Source organism: Mirounga leonina, unplaced genomic scaffold (genome assembly GCF_011800145.1).
Source record: "Mirounga leonina isolate KUSES-001 unplaced genomic scaffold, KU_Mleo_1.0 Mir_114, whole genome shotgun sequence".
Taxonomy (NCBI): domain Eukaryota; kingdom Metazoa; phylum Chordata; class Mammalia; order Carnivora; family Phocidae; genus Mirounga; species Mirounga leonina.
Genome location: NW_023270265.1, coordinates 46,665,228 through 46,685,696, shown reverse-complemented (window position 1 = coordinate 46,685,696; position 20,469 = coordinate 46,665,228). Strand labels below are relative to the sequence as shown.

Sequence of the window (20,469 nt, the reverse complement as noted above, 5' to 3'; positions counted from 1 at the left end):
GTTTAAAAAAAAAAAAAAAAAAAAAGCACCAGGGGCTTTTGGCACCAGAAAGACCTGAATTGGAAACTGAACTTTTTCACCTATGATGTTTTGTGATTGTGGTTAGTTAAGTCGATATACCTAAAACTTGGTTTCCCATTTGTAAAAATGTGACTGCCATGGAAATGACTTTTTAGGACCATGTTATGCGATAGATAAAATCATCTGTATATGCTTAACAGTAGCTGGAACAAAATATATGCTTAATAAAATATGCTTATCAGTTTTAAAAAATGGCTCAAAGCTCTAAATGGAAGAGCTAAAAACATCAAATTCTTAGAAGAACACACAGAGGTAAGTCTTCATGGCCTCAGATTTGTCAAAGGGAGGGGAACTGCAAATCAAAACCACAATGATATCACTTCCCCACCCACTAAGACGGCTGGAATCAAAAAGTCCGATGATCACAAGTGCAGGTGAGGATATAGAGAAATCAGGACCTTCATACACTGCTGGTGGGAATGTAAAATGGTGTGGCTGCTTTGGAAAACAGTCTGGCAGGTCCTCAAATGACTAAAATTAGTTACTAAATGACCCACCAATTCCACTCTGAGGTATATACCCAAGTGAAAGAAGCCAGTAAAAAAAGACCACTTTTCACATTGTTCCATTCATACGAAATGTCCAGAATAGGGAAACCTACAGGGGACAGAGAGTAGATTAGTGGTGGCTTTGGGCTGGGGAGATGGGGTGGGTAGCTAGATGGGGAGGGTGGTATACACAGTTCTTTTAGAGGTGATGCAAATGTTCCAAAATTGACCGATGGTGATGGTGACTGTACATACTAAAAACTCTCAAATTATAGATTTTAAATGGGTAAACTATGTGATTATAGATTCTACCTCAATAAAGCTGTTTATTTTTTAAAAAAACACATTTAAAGGGACTGATAAGAGCAAAGATGGAAAGCTGACACACAACAGAGGGAGCATTCCAAGTCGGTGGGGGAAAGGGTGGTGACTGAAATGAGGTGTTTGAATAGCCACTGGTTACCGTATAGACAATACAGTCAGATCCCTACCTCATGCCATGCACACCAGTCAAATTCAAGTAGATTTAGAACCTGAATGTGCCAAGCAAAACTTTCAAACTCCTGGAGGAGAATGCAGAAGAGTATTTTTCTAACGATGGGGAGGGGAAGATGTCTTGGACAAGACACAAAACGCATATTTCAATTTAAAACTTTCATTCAGTAAGACACCATAAACTAAGTAAAAATACAAACCACAGGGGTCCTAGGTGGCTCAGTTGGTAAACTGTCTGCCTTCCGCTCAGGTCATCATCTCGGGGTCCTCGGATTGAACCCCACATTGGGCTCCCTGCTCCGTGGGGAGTCTGCTTCTCTCTCTCTTTCTGTCCCTCCCCCAGCTCGTACTCTCTCTCAAATAAATAAATCTTTAAAAAAAATACAAACCACAGAGGGAGCGTAAATATTTGCAACACAAATAACTGACAAAGGAGCAGGAGAAGAATGTATTAAGAACTGTTACAAACTACACTTGACTCTTGAACGTGGGGGTTAGGACCTCCCAGCAGTCGGAAATCCATGTGTAACTTCTGACTCCCGCAAAATAGCCCACTGTTGACTGGAAGCCTTACCAATAACATAAACAGTTGGCTGACTCATTTTGTACGTGTCATACATGTTATATACTGTATTTATATAATAAAGTGATCATGCATATAAGTGGACCCACGCAGTTCAAACCTGTGTTTTTCAAGGGCCAACTGTAATTTTTTTTTAGATTTATTTATTGATTTGAGAGCGGGGGGGTGGGGAGAGGGAGAGAGAATCCTATGCGGACTCCACATGGAGGGAGGAGCCAATGCGGGGCTCGATCTCACGACCCCGAGATCATGACTTGAGCTGAAACCAAGAGTCAGACGCTCAACCGACTGAGCCACCCAGGCGCCCCGGGAGTCAACTAATTTTAAAAGTGACAAGCATTCCATAGTAAAGTGTACGAAGGATATGAATAGATAATCCACAAAGGGAACCTTGAACGGTTATGAAACATTTGAAAAAGAGCTCAACCACACGAAAAGTACAGGGAGTGCTGTTTATATTAAAATGAGATATTATTACACATACTCCAGATTTGGAAAAGCTTTTGAAAAACTTAACAGTACCAAGAACTGGCAAGGATGTGGGAAAATAGGGTTCTTTTCCACTGCTGGAGGGGACAGAAATGGGCACATCCACTGTGGAGTGGCCGGCAATATCCAGTTAGTAAACTGTGAAAGCTGGTTCACTCCGAGCCAGCTCCCCTGCTTCTGAGTCAGGGCGTGCTAACCTTCCCCGATAACAGGAATCACTGAAGTTTTGTTGAAAGAAATCAAAGATTCCCGGCTCTAAAGTCAGACCAGCCAGGGCAGATCTGGTAAGATGTGTATTTAACCAGCTCTCCACAGTGATGCTATGACCAGGCAAGTGGGGGGAAAATTGTCCCAAAGAAAACCTAGCACATTTGCACAAGAAGGCTTTGCCAACACCGTTCAGCACAGTATGATTTATAATCATGCAAAAATTGGAAACCATCTACCCGTCCATCAACGGGAGACTGGAATGCGAGCTGCAGGACAGCCATACATTGAGATGCTGTAACGCGACTCTGGCCGCCTTCCTGGCCAAGCCTGAAAGGCTCCTTTCCAGGAGCTGGCCAGGCCTCTAAATAAATAGGTCCTATGTGCGATTTTCCCTGTTGCTGCCATGTCGCATGAACGCAACTGAGGGAAACTGGAAGGCGTTCAGGGCTACGATTCTTCTACCTTTCCAGTAGCTGTTTCCATCCAGAGGTGGCAGTGACTCACACTCGCCGGTCCCTTGGTGGTGGCAGCGCTGCCCCGAGCGGGAGTTCCTTCTGCAAAACGCACGCCAAACCCTGGTGCCGTGAGATGCTCGTAGAAAGAGGGATTCTGGGGTCCGCTCAGCCAGCCGGGACACGTGTGTACTTAGGATAAGCACGGGGCAGACCTGCCTTAAAGAGGCGGAGACCCAACGACAGCGTCTGGAAGGCCTTCGGGAGGACGTGTTTCAGCACTGGGGCCGTCCGCGTTAGCCTAAAGCAACCAGCTTTCCCCAGATTACTAGCCCAGGAAAACCCTTTTCCATGCAATCTCCTTTACTAGAAACCTCTCTGGGCCTCGAAGGGGCCCTCCAAGCAGGCTGACATGGGTGTGGCCAAAGATAGATGATGCAAAAGGCTCTTCTTCCAAAGGTCCAAACCACAGTGTGCAAGCCAAGAGTGACTGCCATGGGAGGCCGGGCACCGCGGAAGGCTCGGGCAGCCTCTGGAAAGAGCAGCAGGGGCAAAAGACGAATGGCCTGACCCACCGAATCCTGGTGGCATTAGCATTCCCTCTGCCAGCTTCCCTGGCTGGGCCGGTGTGGGGATGTTGGTGACCATGATGGTATGGCCTCACCTCAGGGGGCACACAGCCCGGGGGTGGGTGGGGGGACACACATGCACGAATCACCACATGGGAGTTAGAAAGCTACTCACAGCATGCAAGGGGCTTTGAGAGAGGCCGAGCTGTCTGCAGAGAAGGGAGTCAGGAACAGAGGTGTGTGCAGGCGCGTGCACACGTGTGGGGTGGGGAGGTGGCCACGGCACCACGTTGTGAGGTGGGGAAGGCAGGGCCAGGCCAGGCCTCGAAGGCCACCTGGCCTCATCTGAAGAGGGAGGTATGCGGGGCAGACACAGGCAAGCCTGCCTACTGCCTGCCTCAGGCCCCGGCCTCCCCGGGGGCCCTGGAAGCTGGAGGCAGGCCCTCTGGAAAGTGTCAAGAGTGACAGTTTACAAACCTAATTAACTTTTTTCTTTGGATCAATAAAATCGCAGGGTGGGCTCATTCCAGGGCATGTCTTGCTTCAAAGAAAAGTTTAGATGGGGAACAAGGCCACATGGGTGGGCTGAGGATGGACGCGCCCCCTATGCCCAGGAGGCTGGCGTGGGTCCAGGGGACAGCCCATCTCTAGCTAGCTGGAGCTTGGGGAGCCGCCCTGGCTCTGGTCCTCGGGGCCTGGAACCTGACGGCCAGGAGCACCTGGTTCATCTCCTGGTCAACCACAGAGCTGGGCGAGTTCGCACCTCTCGGGGCCTTATTCTCCCAGCTCTAAAGTGGGGACGATAATGGCACCTACTTCCTAGTAGTGATTAAATGAGTTGGCATCAGGCCTAACACCAGTGAGTGCTCAATGGGCACTAGTATTAATCTTCCCATCCTCAGGATCCAAGTAATGGTTCCTGCTCTGAATCCTTTAGAGGTTGTTGCGTGGATGGGGCAACGCACCTGACAGCTCAGGGCAGCGATCAACAGCCTAGTCACCCTGACACAGGGCCGGGTTCAGCAGCCCACCCAGGCACGGGCCAGATGGGGGGGAGGCAGAGGCTAGGGAAGGAGGGAGCAGGGATGGTGGGGTCTCCCTCAGCAGCATGGACACTGACCGCCAGCGCCCCATGTGGGACCTCACCCTGGAGCTCTTCCTGGTCCTCCTGCCATCCCTGGCTTGCAGAAGCATGCAGAAGACCCCTGCACCCTGTGTTTCTGGCAGGGAACCTTGGGGGCAGGACACGGGGGGGGTCTGGGCCAACCACTGTGGCCCAAGCATGCCCCCGAATTCCCTCACTACCTCACACTTCACACTAGCGCTTTGTGTTCTTCTGGGTTCTTAATGGGTTTTTTTCTTTAAATATATTTCTGGGAAAGCTGTATTTTTACTCTTGTCCTGCCAGGTTTTTTTTTTTCTTTTTTAAATATGTGTGCACTCCATTAGGCAGTAAAATCTCCACATGAAGTCATCCTCGACAGCTAATAATCAAAACCCTGGGTGTTCAGAGAACAAAGCGATTAAGAAAACCAGGCCTGAGTGCTCTGGACCACAGAGGAGTGACCGATGCAGCTGAGATCCACGCTTGCTTTCAGCTCGTGCCCCCGTTTTAGGAACTGCTGACGGCTAACGTCACCACAACACCCAAGGGGCACGAGCCTCTCGGTGGGCCAGCCGGCCGCCCCCACCTCCCCCTGCCCTGGCTGTCCTGCCCTGGCCACCACTCCCGCTCACACTCACCATGCCACAGGGTGGAACCCGGACTCACTCTTCCATGCACACAAGGCCTTCAGCGGCCAGGGTGTGGGTGTGGAGGAATAGGACACGGCCCCCACACCCCAAGGCAGGTGACACGGGAGGGGTCAGGGACGCAGGGACAAGGTGGACACAAGGGCCAGCCCCCCGTCTTCATCTTTTACCCCACAGAGGCCGACCTCTTGATCTTGGAAGTCCAGCCTCCAGAACTGTGAGAAAATAAATGTCCGGTGTTTCAGCCCCGGTCTGTACTGTTTTGTTTCAGCAGCTGGAGCTGACTGATACATGGTGTCTGAACAGAATGAAGGGAAGGAGGAAACGTTCCTGAGAATACAGTGACCATTTTGTACAATGTTCCTCACTGTGTGTGTTTATAACCGATCTCTTGAGATATGATTCACATACCATACACTTCACCTACCGAAAGCAGACAACTCAGTGGTTTTGGGTATATTATGTATTAATTTTTCTAAACTGTGGTACAATAAATAGAACGTAACATTTGCCGTTTTAACCATTTTTAAGTGTACGCTTCAGTGGCATTAACTTCATTCACGATGCTGTGTCACCATCACCACCAACTCGTTCGACGACTTCTTCATCACCCCAGACACAAAGTCTGTCCCCGGGAAGCAATAACATCCCATCCCCCGCCCCAGCCCCTGGCAACGGCCAGCCTACGTTCTTTCTCCACAAATTTGCCTATTCTGGCTTTCGGACTCCCTCCTAAGTGGAATACTACAATGTTTGTCCTTTCGCATCTGCCTATTTCACCCGGCGTAACGTCTTTTGGGTTCATCCGTGTCACAGCCGGTGTCAGAACTTCGTGCTGAATGATTTGCCATCATCAAGACGGACCACATTGTGCTTATCCCTTCACCAGCTGATGGACAGCTTCCACCTCTTGGCGACTGTGAGGAAGCATGCTATGGGCACATGTTCAAGTCCCTGCCTGCAATTCCTACCTCAACGTGGTGACATCTGAGGTTTTCCCGTGCTTCACGGGGAAGGACACACAGGGCTGAGGTGCCCTGAGAAGGGCACATTCAGGAGCACGTAAGTGCCATTAACCTTGATCACTAGGCTAAGGTTCAATCTACCAGATCCTCCACTGTAAACTTCCTATTTTTCCCTTTGTGACTGCTGAGTCTTTGGCATGTTAAGGCCATGCAAATATCCTGTTTCTGCTTACACTTCCAGTGGGCTCTGTCTGGAACCTGCCAGGCTGGAGATGTCTAATGATGGGCGAGGGCAGAGATCAGGAGGCTACTAGAAGCAGAGGTCTGGGAAGCTGGGTTTAAGGCCTGTGTGGGTCACCTGGGGGGCGAGAATGGAGAAGGAGAGCAGTGGGCCTAAGCCAAGTCCTGAAGCCTGTGACATCTGGAGACCAGCAAGGGGCGGGGACAGCAGGGAGACGGAAGAAGCCCCGTAAGTTTCCTCACACTTTGAGGCCATGAGAAGACACGTGGCCTCAGCCGGTGAAACACGGGAATCTATCCTTAGTTCTTCAAGATAACAGACCCCTGTCTCGCACCTCCGCACCTCTGCCCACACCCTTCCCTCCCCTGCCTTCCGTGCCCTCCCTGCTCCTGTCTCCACGCATCCTCCCTCTCATCTTCCAGGGCCCACCTCACATGCTGCACCCCTGGGGCCAGCCCAGGGGCTCACTGAACGGGGCTCACTCCCCTCCCTCGGCCCAGACTCTTCAGGACTCTGGCTGTGCCCCTGGGACAGCACCGATGCCCGGGTCAGTCCCTGTGAATCTGGAGCTTTAGGGCTTTCCACAGTCCAGACGTACCCACCCCTCTGCACACAGGACACCTTGTCAAGTTTAAAGCCGATAAACCCCCGTCAGTCCTCCGAGCCAGGCTCTCCGTGTGTGAAGTTCTGGGGACTCACAGAGGCGTGAGGAAGAGCCAGCTGCTAGTCACCTGCTCCACGCCCGGCACAACCAGACACCACTCCCAAGGCACTGGGCACTGGCGTGGCCGAGCCCGAGCCTGGCGTGTTCTTGGACAGGCACAGCACGGTGACCGCAGGGTTAGCGGAGCTGTGGGCCTGGGGCCCCTGTGCCTGGAGGCCCTGAGGGTGGCTTTCCATTTCCCAGTCCTCGAACATAAACTCAGACCTGCCCAGTCTCAGGGACAGGCAATCACAGTTTGGGAACGTGGAATCTTCTGTGTCCCAGGCGTGGTGTGGGGAAGCTGCCTGGCTCCATCCTGTCTCTAATTGCTGCAAGACTGGCAGCTGGGACCTCTTCACCTTGCACCTCTAAATGTTCTCTCTGACCTGGCGCCTGGGTGGCTCAGTCGGTTAAGTGGCTCGGGTCATGATTCCGGGGTCCTGGGATCGAGCCCCGGATTGGGCTCCTGCTTCTCCCTCTCTCCTCTACCCCTCCCCTCCCGCGGCTTGTGCTCGCTCTCTAGCTCTCGCTCTCAAATAAATAAAATCTAAATAAATAAATAAATAAATAAATGTTCCCTCTGACCCGACAATTCTACTTCGGGGTATTTATTTTAAAGAATCAGGGGCGCCCGGGTGGTGCAGTCAGTTAAGCACTTGTCTGACTCTTGGTTTCGGCTCAGGTCGCGATCTCACGGTCACGAGACTAAGCGTCGCATCAGGCTCCACGCTCAGCATGGAGTCTGCTTGAGATTCTCTCTCCCTCTGCCTCTGCCCCTCCACATTCATGCGTGCATGCGCGCACTCACTCTCTCTCTCTAAAATAAATAAATAAATCTTTGAAAAAAATTAAAAAATAAACAATCAAATGAATACACAAAAACATGTTTGTGGTAAAATGCCCATGAAGTTTAGACTTTATACAAAATAAACCAATATATGCACCATGGCCGTTCATTAGTTGTGATAAGGGACCACAGAAACCTAAGGTGTTAACCAGGGAAGAAAAGGGTGAAGAGCAGACGGGAACTCACTGCCATCTTGGTAACTTTTCTGGAGCTATGAAATTATACCAAAATAAAAAGTTTATTTTTAAAAACACACACACATATGTTAGCATGGGAATTTTCACTGCAACACTGTCTAAAATAGGGGAAAGCTCGAAACAGCACCGTCTACCAGTCTGGGAATCGTTAAACAGACAACAGTGTGAGTGCGTCCTACATGCGTGAGCTGCAAGACGGAGAAGGGGCTCCCTGTGTGTCGACACAGACACGGGGGTATTCTGGTGGGGGAAGCAGGACTACTGAGCTTTATCAGGGTATGATCCCATTAAAGGAAAAAAGTATGCACATAAAAGAGTCCAGGAGGACAGACGTCAAACTGTAAGAGAGAGGATTGTCTCCAGGAAGGCGACAATGAGGTGACATCGCTTGGCAGTGGAAGCACTTCTGCGTTATTAGAACAGCGTTTCTTTACATCCTTATGCTGCTTTGTGCCAGTGACCACCACCTCGCCATGATGTGACTGCAGAAGCCGCCTACCTGGTCTCCCTGCTTCTATCCTCACCCCCCCCCATCTTACCCAACAAAGCAGCAGAGGGACCCCTTTAAAACCTGAAGTCAGACCATACCTTTCCCTTGTGCCAAACCCTGACATGGGCCATCTCTGCAGAATGAAATCGAAAGCCTTCGGAAGGCCTGCAAGGCCGTGACCCCTCTCCCACCGGCTGATGCTTCTGTTCCTTCTCTCTGCCCCAGCCACCCTGCTCCGGGCCGTTCCTTCCCCAGCAATCTGCACGGCCCCCACCTTCTCCTCCAAGGCTTTGTTCGAGTCCCACGTGACCCCGTGTGTTAGTGCAGCACCTACACCCCGTTCATTGTCAGGAGCCTCCCTCGTCTCTTCACCCACAATACGACCTGCCTACTTAGCATCCCTATCACCCGTCATCGATCGTGCGGCCCTCGAGGCAGGACTCACGCCTCTCACACGCCCAGCGCGACGGGTGCTGGCACCAAGTGGCCGGCCCGTGAGCGCAGGTTAAAGGAGTGAATGTCTCAGTGTAAAAACACCATAAAAACACTTCCACTGAAGAGTTCTTCGGTCTCACTGATGAGCTGGCCTCTGTCACCAGTGACAAGGTTCAGATCTTGGCATGTTATTTGGCAAGTTTCTTGAATGGAAGTGAATAAATTTAGTCTTTTCCTTACATATAATTTTAAGATTTTATTTATTTATTACTTGAGAGAAAAAGAGAGAGCATGCTTGGGGGGAGGGGCAGAGGAGGAGGGAGAGGGAGAAAGCATCTGAAGCAGACTCCACACTGAGCATGGAGCCCGATGCGGGGCTCGAGCCACAACCTCGAGATCATGACCTGAGCCGAAACCAAGAGTCGGACACTCAACTGACTAAGCCACCCAAGTGCACCTACATATTTTTTTTTAAGTAGGCTCCACACACAGCATGGAGCCCAATGCGGGGCTCGAACTCACAACCTTGAGATCAAGACCTGAACTGAGATCAAGAGTTGGATACTTAACCAACTGAGCCACCCAGATGCCCCATTTCCTTACATATTTTTATCCAATCTTCAAAAACGGCTGCTCATTCCTTAAAAAGTTTAACATGAAGTCACCCTATGACCCAGAAATTCCACAGCTAGTCATATATCCAAGACAATTAAAAATACATGTCCACCAAAGATGTGTACACAAATGTTCACAGCAGCATTCTACACAAGCGCCGAAAACTGGAAACAACCCAAGTGTCCATCAGCTGATGAACAGGTATGTCAGATGTGGTCTCGACATATGATGGAACATTACTCCGCCATAAGAAGGAGTGAAGTGAGGAAGCTCACTTGCTGTGAGGAACACCTCAAAGTGGGAAAGCTAATCTACTGGCGGGAAATCAGAACAGTAGTTACCTGGGGAGGGGAGAGGACTGCTGACCAAGAAGGGGCGTGAGAACCTTCTGGGGCCTGGAGCATTACACAGATGGATCCGGGTGGTGGCTCACAGCTGCACACATGTGTACAAGTTCATCAAGCTGTATATTTCAGAAGCATGCATTTTACTGTACGTTATAAATATTTAAAAGAAAGAGAAAACTTACTGTTGACAGTCATTACCCAAAAACATTGTGCGCCCTGGGTCTTTCCCTTCACGGCATTCATCACATCTGATGTGATGGTACCTGCCTCCCTTCTGGACCCTGCGCTCCCTAAAGACAGCAAACCCCCAGCTGGGCTGCCAGGCGCATCGAGCCACCTGGCAAATACTTCTTAGCAAACGAGTCACATGTGACAAACTTTTCAGGCTGTCGTGCCCTCCACATCCTGTTGGCTTTGGAAACCCTGGCTCTTTCAGCTCTGCCTTCAGACGGAGCATGACCAAGCTCAGCGCTCAGTGCTGGCCCGACCCAGGACAGCTGCAGAGAATCAGCTTGATGGCCATCCCACTGGGGCCACCGTGCTGCGTAGCTGGTGACACACTGGCCTTGTACCTACATCTGCACATCCCCAAATGCCTGACCCAAAGCTATCAAGAGAAAAGAAGTCCCAAGCTTTGCAGGAGCCGAAGCCTCCCAGCTGCCCAGCCCCACAGACCCACGTCCAGACGAAGCCGAGAGCAGCTCCCTGCGGGTGGGGGACAGAAGGCAGGACAGACACACTCCTAGTCGCAGGGGTGCTGACCGGGGCTGCAAGGAGCCTCACCCAGGCTGCGTGTGTGGAGGGGCACTCAGAACCCCAAAACATAGGCCTGGAGCCCCCTCACCGGCTGGCCCTGTGCTGGCCCACTATGGGCCAGCTTCTCATAAAGCAGAGGTGACTCCCCTACGCCCACAGCCGGGTGATGAGGGACGGTGCTGGCCTGGCGGTTACCAGCACAAGCTCGTTACAGACCACCGGGGTGCGAAGCAGTGTCCCCAGGTACTTGCTGTCACTTCATTTTCCTGTGCCTCAGCTTCCCAGGGGGAAAGGTCACTACCAGCAGGACGACGGTGTAAAGTTTAAATGAGACTGGTGTGTCCCCCCAGCCCCCATGGGCCTATGATGAAGAACAATGTCAGACACAGGACTCCCACTGCCAGGCTCACACCCAGGAGAAATGCATCTCAGGTGCGCCACCCTGTACGTAGGAATGTTCCGCTACGCTGTTCCGAATGGACCCACATGCCTGCATCCGCAGCCTAGAGACGTGGCAGAAACGGCGCAGCATTGAGCAAGGCAGGACCTGGCCCACAGGAAGCTTGCAGTCCACTGTGGGGACCGTGCCAAAAGCAGTCAGCCCCAGCAGAGGTCGGGACAAAGGGCTGGAGGGTCCAGAGGAGGGGGCTGCCAGGTCCACACCCTCGGGGACTCTGAGACCAGGGCGGAAGCCCCAGCTCTGAGGTTCTGGAGTCCCAAGGAATTCCCCCTTCCCCTCCCCTGCACTCCTCATTGTGGGACCCCCCTCACTAGACAGGGAGCTCTGCAGGCCGGGTTAAGGGTGTGTGGCCTAGAGTGCCAGCACCCACAGAAACGGGGACGCCTGACCTGGGGAGGTAGGGTGCCGCTTCTGGGCAAAGTGGGGCCACCTGGGGAAATCCAGTGGAAACCATTTGGGTGGCCGGGATGAACAGCCTCCAGGCACGGCTGTTCGCCCTCAGACCCCTGGCCTCGGCTGCCCACCCACCTCTCAGCCTAACAGCCTCACGGAGACCTGGCCGAATTTCCGTTGGGATTCCACTCGCTCTGCACAAAAGACCCCCAAAGCTAGAGGTGTGCCAGTAACGCAGCTTCCTGAGGGGGCGGGAGCAAACCCCGGTGTGTGAGCATCCGCCGACGGCCGTGTCAAACACCTCGCCAAGGCTGACCTCAGGCTGCCGACTCGGTACCGCTGAAGAGAGTGGGGAAGAGATGTGCAAGCTGGCCCCAGCTCGCTCCGCGGACCGCAATTGCCCTTACACGCGTCCCCTGAGCCAAAAGGCTTCGTGTCAACGTTGGGAAACCCAGAGGAAAGTGGGCAGAAACCCAGCGGCGGTGGCCAGCACCCATGGCCTCCCAGCTTCGTGCCCCTGGGGGCGCAGTAAGCAGCATGCCCCTGGGGGGCCAGGACAACCCCTTCTGAGAATGGGTCTCCCTGGGGACCCAGCGATGCCAAGCAGCCTCCTGGTACCATGAGGGTGCCTGAGCACAGGGAGGGGGTATGATGACGCGGCGTCCAGTCTCCAGGAACGCCCCCCACCCCAGGGAGTAACTGGAGAAGGTCCCACTTGCTGGCCCGGCCGGCCTGGGGAATCACTGGGCTTGAGCACCTGTCCCGGGGCCTCGCTTGCCGAGATGCCTGAGTGTTGGCATTGACAACCCCCACAACAAACACAGCACAGAGGCCGAGCCCAGCTCTGCAGGCCCCCCAGGGGCCAGGCTACCCGCACAGAGCCCACCTCCCTGGACGTCCCCCGAGGACGGCAGGGGCGCTCACTGTCCACTTCGGTGCCTTTGTTTTGTTGCCTTTCTGAAGGCATCAAGGCCAATTTTCTCCTTCACACACAAGCAGGGAAGGGCAGCCGTGATCTTCCAACCCGGCTCAGGCCAGCGGGAACACGATGCGCGGCTGGAGCAGCGAGCAGGTGGCCACGTTCCAGGCTCTGGGCGCCAGTGTCTTCAGCTGCCTCCCGGTGACCTCCAGCAAGGCCAAATGCCGCCCAGGTCTCCCGCTGCATGCCGGGACGACGGGAGCCGTGCTCCTACCCCCACCTGACAGAACCGGATGGGCCAAGAACTGATCCCAGAAAACCACCTTGCAATTCCTGGGTGACGGTGGCCACCCAGGAGGCGGCCTCACTTCCTCATCAGGCTTCTGGGCACAGGGCCCTCTCCCAGTGACCGCTCCGAAGGACACAGGCTTCCACACAGACTCTGGGCTGGAGACTATCAGTTTAAAAATAGTGCCCTTCTTAAAAATAGGTGCAAAATCTGGAAACACAGCTCGCCAGGTCCTGCTCCCCACAAACTAAACCGTCACCCTATGTATAAACACACTTTCGTAGAGAAAGGCCAGCGAGATCTTGGGGATGGTGGCCTGGACAGCGAGCCGGCAGGCACCTGTGTTTTTGACAATTTCCAGGAAAGGACGCGCAGGAAGCCACTCCTGGCTTCTGCAAGTGGCTAAAGAACCAGCGAGCAGACAAAACCGTCCATCTCAACCAAAAAAGATTTCCAAGGGAGGAAAAAGGACCTTCTCAAACGTGCTCTCAGCTGGCTGAAGCTGCTATGGGAAGGGGGGTTCGCCCAGCAAAGACCTCTGAGAATCTCAGGTGGGCCCAGTGTGACCTCTGCAGGATGCATGGAGCTGCCCACACCGCCGGGCGGTTCTCCCACACCAGCAGGTGGCTCCCCATCCAACCCAACCCTGCCACTGTCTACCTGGTGACAGCCTCAGATCCCACAGGTCAAGGGATCGTGCCCCCCCACCCGACGCCAATCACAGCCCAGACTGTCACTGTGCTTCTGATCTACCAGCTACAACTCAGCTTCCCGCGCCCCTCTCCTCGGCTTCAGTTCATTTGCTGGAGCAGCTCACAGAACTCAGAGAAACATTTCCTTATGCTTCCCGGTTTATTCTAAAGAGTGTTTGTTATAAAGGCTACGGGGCAAGGTCCAGGGCAAGGGGTGAAGAGCTGTCCCGCCCTCTCCAAGCACGTCCCTCTCCTGGTACCTCCACGGCTGCACCAACTCGGAAGCTCCTGGAAGCCCATCCTTCCGGGTTTCTAGGGAGTTTTCATTACATAGGCATGACTGCTGAAATCCTTGGCCTTGGCCATGGTAGTCAGTCTCCTTCTCCTCTCCCCCAGGGGGCTGGTGGGTGAGGCACCAAGTACCAACATGGCAACCAGTCCCATCCTTAAGAAGTTTCCAAAAGTCATCTCATTAACAAAAACTCAGAGGTGGTTGAAAGGGGCTTGTTATGAATGAGACACCTTTATGCTCTCACCACTGAGGGGATTCCAAAGGTTTTAGGAGCTCTGTGCCAGAAACGAAGATGAAGACCGAATCTCTATTTCTTATTACAAATCACAGTATCACAGAGCCTAACACGGGACAAGTGGGGGTGAGGACATCACTGTTGAATGGAAACACACAGGATCCTGTGACAGCCCCGCTTCGCTCCCGCCTCCTGGCTTCTTGCTGGCTGGGAAGACAGGCCGGGACAGGTGTGTCTGGCGCAGATGAGGCCCACCACCAGCCATCTGGGCCAGGGACGCGCTCGTGTCCGAGAAGTGCAGGGCAAAGCCCCAGCAGCAAACTAGGCGGAGCTCTGTCCCCCTCTGCTCCCCAGAACTAGAGCTGTTGTCAGATGACCATCTGGTGGCTCAGCGCACCCTACGAGCTCTCTGGGAATGGCTAGCAGAAGACCTTAACTTTGCTCATGTGGTTTCCTTTTTTAATATGTAACTTCTTCCATCGTAAAAAAATAAAATAAAATAATAATAATAATAATAATATAACCAGGACACATGTTTAGAACTTAGAGACAGAGAAAAAACATTACCCATAATTCCACAGCACAGGCCACTGCCCACCCTCCCCCGCATCACACCACAACTGCCCCCTCCTCATCTGTCTCCCACCGAGGAACCAGACAGACAGACAGACAGACGACAGGTGGATCCAGTCCCCCAACTCAGCCACCTGAGCGTCTGGGTAGGTTGTCTTCCAGAGTCTTTCCCCACAAGCATGCTTACTCCAGAATTAGCATCACTCTTAAACAGTTTGTCATCAGCCCCTGGCACTTCCGATGACATCACAGGCATTTTTCTGGTTGCTACATACAAAGGGATCCCCCTCCTTGTTCCACTGCTTTTCCAGTAAACTGTTTATTTTACAGTAATTGTAGATTCACACGCAGCTGTGAGAAATCTAGTAAGCCCAGATTTACCCAGTTTCCCTCAATGGTAGTATCTTGCAAAGCTATAGGAGAGCATCAGAACCAAAATACTGACATCCTTATATCCAAAACATGGAAGGTTTCAATCCCTAGTACTAGGATCCCTCATGCTCTTTGTAGCCACGTCCCCTCCCCTCTCCCGACACCCGCTCCCTAATCCCTGCCAACCAAGAGTCTGGTTTCCATCACCGTAATTTTATCATTTTAAAACTGATTTTATCATTTTGAAAATGTTATATACTCGGGGTCAGATAGTACATAACCTTTGGGGACAGGCATTTTTCACTGGAGATTTTATCCAGTGCATCAGCAGTTTGTTTCTCTTCTTTGCCAAACAATATCCCACGGAATGGATATACAGTGAAACTCTTCACCCACTGAAGAACATCTGAATCGCTTCCAGTTTCGGGCTTGGAGAAAAACTGCTATGAACATTTACGTACAGGCTTCCGTGTGAATTATGAGTTTTCATTTTTCTGTGAGCAATGCCCTATGACAGTTGCATGTTTAGATTTTTTAAGAAACCGCCGAGCTGTTTTCCGAGTGGCCATACCATTTCACGTTCCCACCAGCAAGGCCAGAGCCGTCCAGATTCTCAGCATCCTGATCAGCCTGTGTTCTTGTGACTATCTTTTTATTTTAGCCCTTCTGATAAGCGTGTAGTGATACCTCATTGTGTGTGGTTTTAATCTGCATCTCCCTAATGACTAACGATGCTGGACATCTTTTTATGTGCTTACTTGCTATCTGTGTATATCATCTTTGGTGAAACGTCTGTTCATTTTCTTGAGCCCGTTTTTTTCTCCTCTGCATAACCTCTGTCTCTATCTTCATGTTCACAGATTGTTTCCTCTGTCCCCTCACTTCTGAGTTTTTTATTTCGGCTATTGTATTTTTCAGTTCTACAGCTGTCATTTGGTTCTTCTTTGGATCATCTATGTCTTTGCTGAGACTTTATCATTTGTTTCAAGCATTCTTGTAATAGCGGCTTTAAAATCTCTGTCCTAACATCTGTGTCATCTCAGTGCCGGAGTCTATTGGTTGTCTTTTCTCATTCAAGTTGAGATTTTCTTGGTTCTTGGCACGATAATGATTTTGTATTGAAACCTGGACATTTGGGATATTATGATACGAGACTCTAGATCTTATTTAAACCTTCCCTTTTAGTTGGTTTTTGGACACACCTCTGGCAGGCGAAGGGGGTTAGAGCTGCCACATTACTACCAGGGAGGATAGCAGTCCAGGTTCCCCACTTGTCCTCTGCTGACCCTGAGGTGGGGGAGGGGCTCTTCTTACTGCTGGTCGAGGGTGGGAGTTCCACCCTGGTTGGGAGGAACAGAAATGCTTCATAACTGCTTTCCGTACGGGAAGGAGGAGGGGGCGAGAGGGCCTTCTTACCACTGGATGGGGGGGATCTCTGTGTGGTCTCCACCGCTAGCCCAGCGGAGGGGCTCTCCTTACCTCCTGGCTCCTGGCGCCCTACTTGGCCTTCTCTGATACTGCCCCTCCCCAGTGGTGGGGGCTCATGACAGCCTCATGAGGGTGGAAGTTCTGGCTCCACATTCAGCCCTGGCTGGCATGGATGGAGACGGACCACAGCTTTGCTGTGGTATCTGGCTGGCATAAGGGTTATTGTCTACGAGTTTGCGGTCTTGCTAGGCTGCCTGTTTTCTGGTCTGTAGGCTAGAGAGAGTAGGCTTTGTGGGGCTTTTCCATCTGCGTCCACTGATGCTTCCAGCGTCCGGCCTCTTCAACTTCAAGTCTGGGATCTAGGACACAAAAAGACAACCGGGGAGTTCACTGCTGTGTCATTTCTCGGGTCTCAAGGTCACTAGCCTGTGTGCCTTCTTCTCTCCACCTTCCAGAGTCTTCTTAGGTTTGTTTTATACCCAACGTCCAGGGTTTTTAGTGATACTTAGCTGGAGGAATCGGAAAGTAGCGGGCGTCTGACGGAAGACCTCTCTAGCTCCCTGCGAAGTGTTTGCTTTGCAGAAGAAGTTGGAGAGCTACCGAGGTTCCTGAGGAAGGCGGTGGGCTCCAGCCTCCTCCACAGCCAGGCCAGGCCATGCTCCAGTGCTCCTTCCTGTGACTGTCCCTTCCTCATCTCTGGGCCTGACGGGGACAGCACGACATGTGCCCTGTGAGTGTAAACACCAAACACCCACCAGAAGGTCCACTCTTCGTCTTGGCTAATTCTGCCTTTATTCTCCTGGGAGGAAAACGTGGAGCTATGGGGTTCCTTGTGCCAGGCCAACGAAAGGGTATTTTTAGATTTCCTTCTCCCACAGCTAAGCGTCGGCAATCTGGTCTTTTCCCTGTAGCCCATATCGAAAACGCAGATGAGCCTATTTCAAAGCTGACAAGTACATTCTGTAAAACTGTACATGAAACAGAATCTCAACTGTGTTTGAAAAATACTAAAGGGGGGAAGGGCGCTGGGAGAAAACATTCCAAAATGATAATTGATGTTACTGGTAGATCACAAAAGGATTTCTTTTAGCTACTTAAGAATTGTTTATAATTTCCAAATTTTCCGTATGAACATACCATGTTTATAGAATTAAAAATCAAAATTTGAAACCAAAACCAGTCCTCTCCCCTCCAAAAGAGGCAAACTAGCCTATCTGAAGCTACCGCGGGCCGCTTGTCTCCTCCGGACCTGAGCTCACTCCTCAACACTACAAAAGCTCTGGTCAAGGCAGGACTGTGATGGCGCTGCACGCTATACAACCCAGACCCAGGACCTGGAAGTGGAACTACGCCTCTTCCCTGGGCGTCTGAAGCTTCCAGTGTCGGCAGTGCATCAGGGGGTAACACCGCTGCAGGGAGTCACTCTGCAGATGCTACTGAAGATGGACCCCATGGAATCTGCTCTGGGGGCTACAGAGTCAGGGGTGTGCACCCCATGCAGAAGCTCTCAGGCTCCACAGTAGACAGCACCACCAAAGGACCAAAAGTGCAGTAAAATGCAGCACTTCCGAGAATCAACCCCCCGCCCCTTACCACGGCCTCCCCCAGACTCGCCCGAAGAAGCCCCCTTGGATGAAGACAAAAGAGATGCTCGTTGTCCTGTGTGAGACAGCTCCACGGCAAGATGGCCTGCAGCCCGGGCAGGCTAGGGCCCACATGGGCATCTTCCACGGCAGATACATCCTCGGCCCCACCACCACACCCCCTCTGTGGCCCTGGTGGGTGGCCTCCATTTCAGCACACAATGAGGGTTGGGGCCTCCCTGGAAGGTTCTGGGCCCTGGGGAAACCAGATGGCCCCCTGGCTGGAAGTCTAGGACCCACAGCCAGGCAAGTGCAGGAAAGTGAATACAGCTAAGAGGCAGCTGGTCTGCATCAGGGGCAGGTGCCCTCAGACCCACCCAGATTCCTCCAGCAGACAGTGCTGTCAGAGAGCCGAAGGGCAATAAAGAATCAGCACTTCCAAAATCCTGGACAGACTCAGCAAACCTTCCAAGAGTGGAAACATCTTCAGATGGCACCATCTTGCAGGAAGCCACGCCCCCATAAGTCCTCCAACAGCATTCTCTCTCTTCGGTTGCGGGCTGTGGAACCCTCGCTCTCTGGCCCTCTGCTATCTGGAAACATCCGTTAACTTCCTGTTACAGAGGCAGGGCCACATGGGGACCCTTGTGCTCATTAACAGCTGTGGAGAAACCACAGACGGCCAGTTGGGAGAGCACGGCCAGGCCTGGCCATTGGCTGCGCCTTTATTTATAACTCCTTTTACTTCCAGTGTTAAGGCCCCGCAATTGCAACCGAAAAGGTCGAGAGAAAAATGAATGCCTTGACATTTTTTCCAAACATCCTCTCAAAGAGCGCTTGGCAAGGGAACTTGGTTTTGCTGAGAGCATGAGAATGTCTGTGGCCGCAGAGCCCTCCTCGGATGGGATCTATTTTTGTTTGGTGAGACAGCTGTGTTCTGCTAGGCTCAACACTTGGGACTATAAAGGAAAAACAAAACATTGAAATGGGGACAAAAAGCTGTACCAAAATAAGAGTGGGTCTTGAACCGTTCTGTTACACGTCTGGTGGGCAGTGGGGAGCGTGATGGTGCGGCAAGGGCCCCCGAAGGGCTGGCCAGGACAGCGGCTCAGGCCTTCTGCCTGATCTTTCCCTGCAAGCCTTTCCAGGAGGTTCTGTGTCTGAACTGAACAAACACAAGTCAAGCATATCCAGCCCCGGGAGAGGCTAGGACTCCCCACAACCAAGAGGGAGACAAACAGAGCAGCTCAGGGCCTGGCTTCCAGGGCCACCCTGCCAAGGGGCTGAGCCCCGTCCGCCTCCCACCGTGGGTCCTGCGCATGTGACTTATCCCTCCCATCTCTCTGTATCTCACCTGGAAAGTGGGATTACAATCAGGGGCTGTGCCAAGCAATGCACATACCTGCGCGGACAGCGCGTAGCTACGTGTGAGTGTGCTGGGAGTGTGGGTCGATGGTAGCTCCTTCGGGACAAGGAGGTCCACCAGCCTTGACAGGACATCCACTAGGGAGGACGTGGAAGCCCTGCCAGCTGCTCCCCGACACGGGGCTCAGATTCCAGAAGTGTCATCATGACTTCCTCCCCCTGCAAAGGCCACCAAGTGCACGGCCAAGGAGCCGCTGGGCCCATCCCCTGGTGCAAGTGGCCCAGCAGCAGCAGAGAACGCGGGACTATGCGACTGCTTCCCAGCTTTGTGCTTCCTGGACTGTCACAGGCTCCACTCGACCATCCTTAGGATCAGGGAAAGGAGGGGGCCGAGGCTGTACCCCCTGCTTGCCTCTGGGTTTTCCTCCCCCACACCTGCACACGCCCTGAACTCCCTAGGCGGCCTGTGGTCCCACGTGTTCTGGCAATATGCCCAAGACCACTAAGTGGGACCCCCGCCCCTCGGTCCCCCCAGAGTCTACTCTGGGCCCTCTCCCCCTGGGGCCAGCCTGGCCTAGCATCACGGCACAACAGGAAGGACACCTGGCCCCATCGATGGCCATGCGGGGGGCAGGGGGTGAGCCCACTGGCTGGGCAACAGCGAAGTCACATGAGGTTCAAGCCCCACCCCAAGACTAGCCACCCCTAGTCCTCCTCTAGGAAATAGATTTTCCAAATGGACAGTGACTTACTCTAAGAAACCACTTAGTTATATGTCCTTGCTTCTCCGATTCCTGGGGACACAGGAGTTAGAGCACAAAGCAAACACAAGAAGCTACACGTTGACTCACTTTCCCAACACAAAGGGGGCTGGGATGCATGCGTCTGAAGGCACACCAGTGGGCTTCTGGGGCGGGGCTCACGCGGGCCCCGTGAGCACCGCTGCTCGTTCAACTGGCATCTGCTGAGCACCAGGCCCCGATCCGCCAGCCACGCTGCTGGGCCTCCTTCCTTCCTTCAGCAGCTGAAAACCGGGTCTGGAGTGCATGCCAGGCCCCCCCTTGGCCTGGACACTGGGGACGGGGAAAAGGAAGAAGCCCTGGTCTGGGGGTCCAGCTGCTCCTGGGCCTAGTGCAGAGAGGGGCCTGTCAAG

The 20,469-nt window shown here is 52.7% G+C and overlaps 1 protein-coding gene across 2 annotated transcripts in view; it reads right to left on the bottom strand.

The window, feature by feature from the left end:
* LHPP (phospholysine phosphohistidine inorganic pyrophosphate phosphatase) overlaps positions 1–20,469 on the bottom strand; it is a 122,028-nt gene that overhangs the window by 23,709 nt on the left and 77,850 nt on the right. Inside the window, exon 7 of one of the 2 annotated variants that reach the window (XM_034985711.1) lies at positions 14,606–16,727. The exons of the other annotated variant lie outside the window; for it this stretch is intronic. Coding sequence (XP_034841602.1) covers positions 16,715–16,727 — 13 coding nt within the window. The 3' untranslated portion in view covers positions 14,606–16,714. Of the gene's footprint in view, positions 1–14,605; positions 16,728–20,469 lie in introns of those variants that run through there. 2 annotated transcript variants of the gene reach the window in all.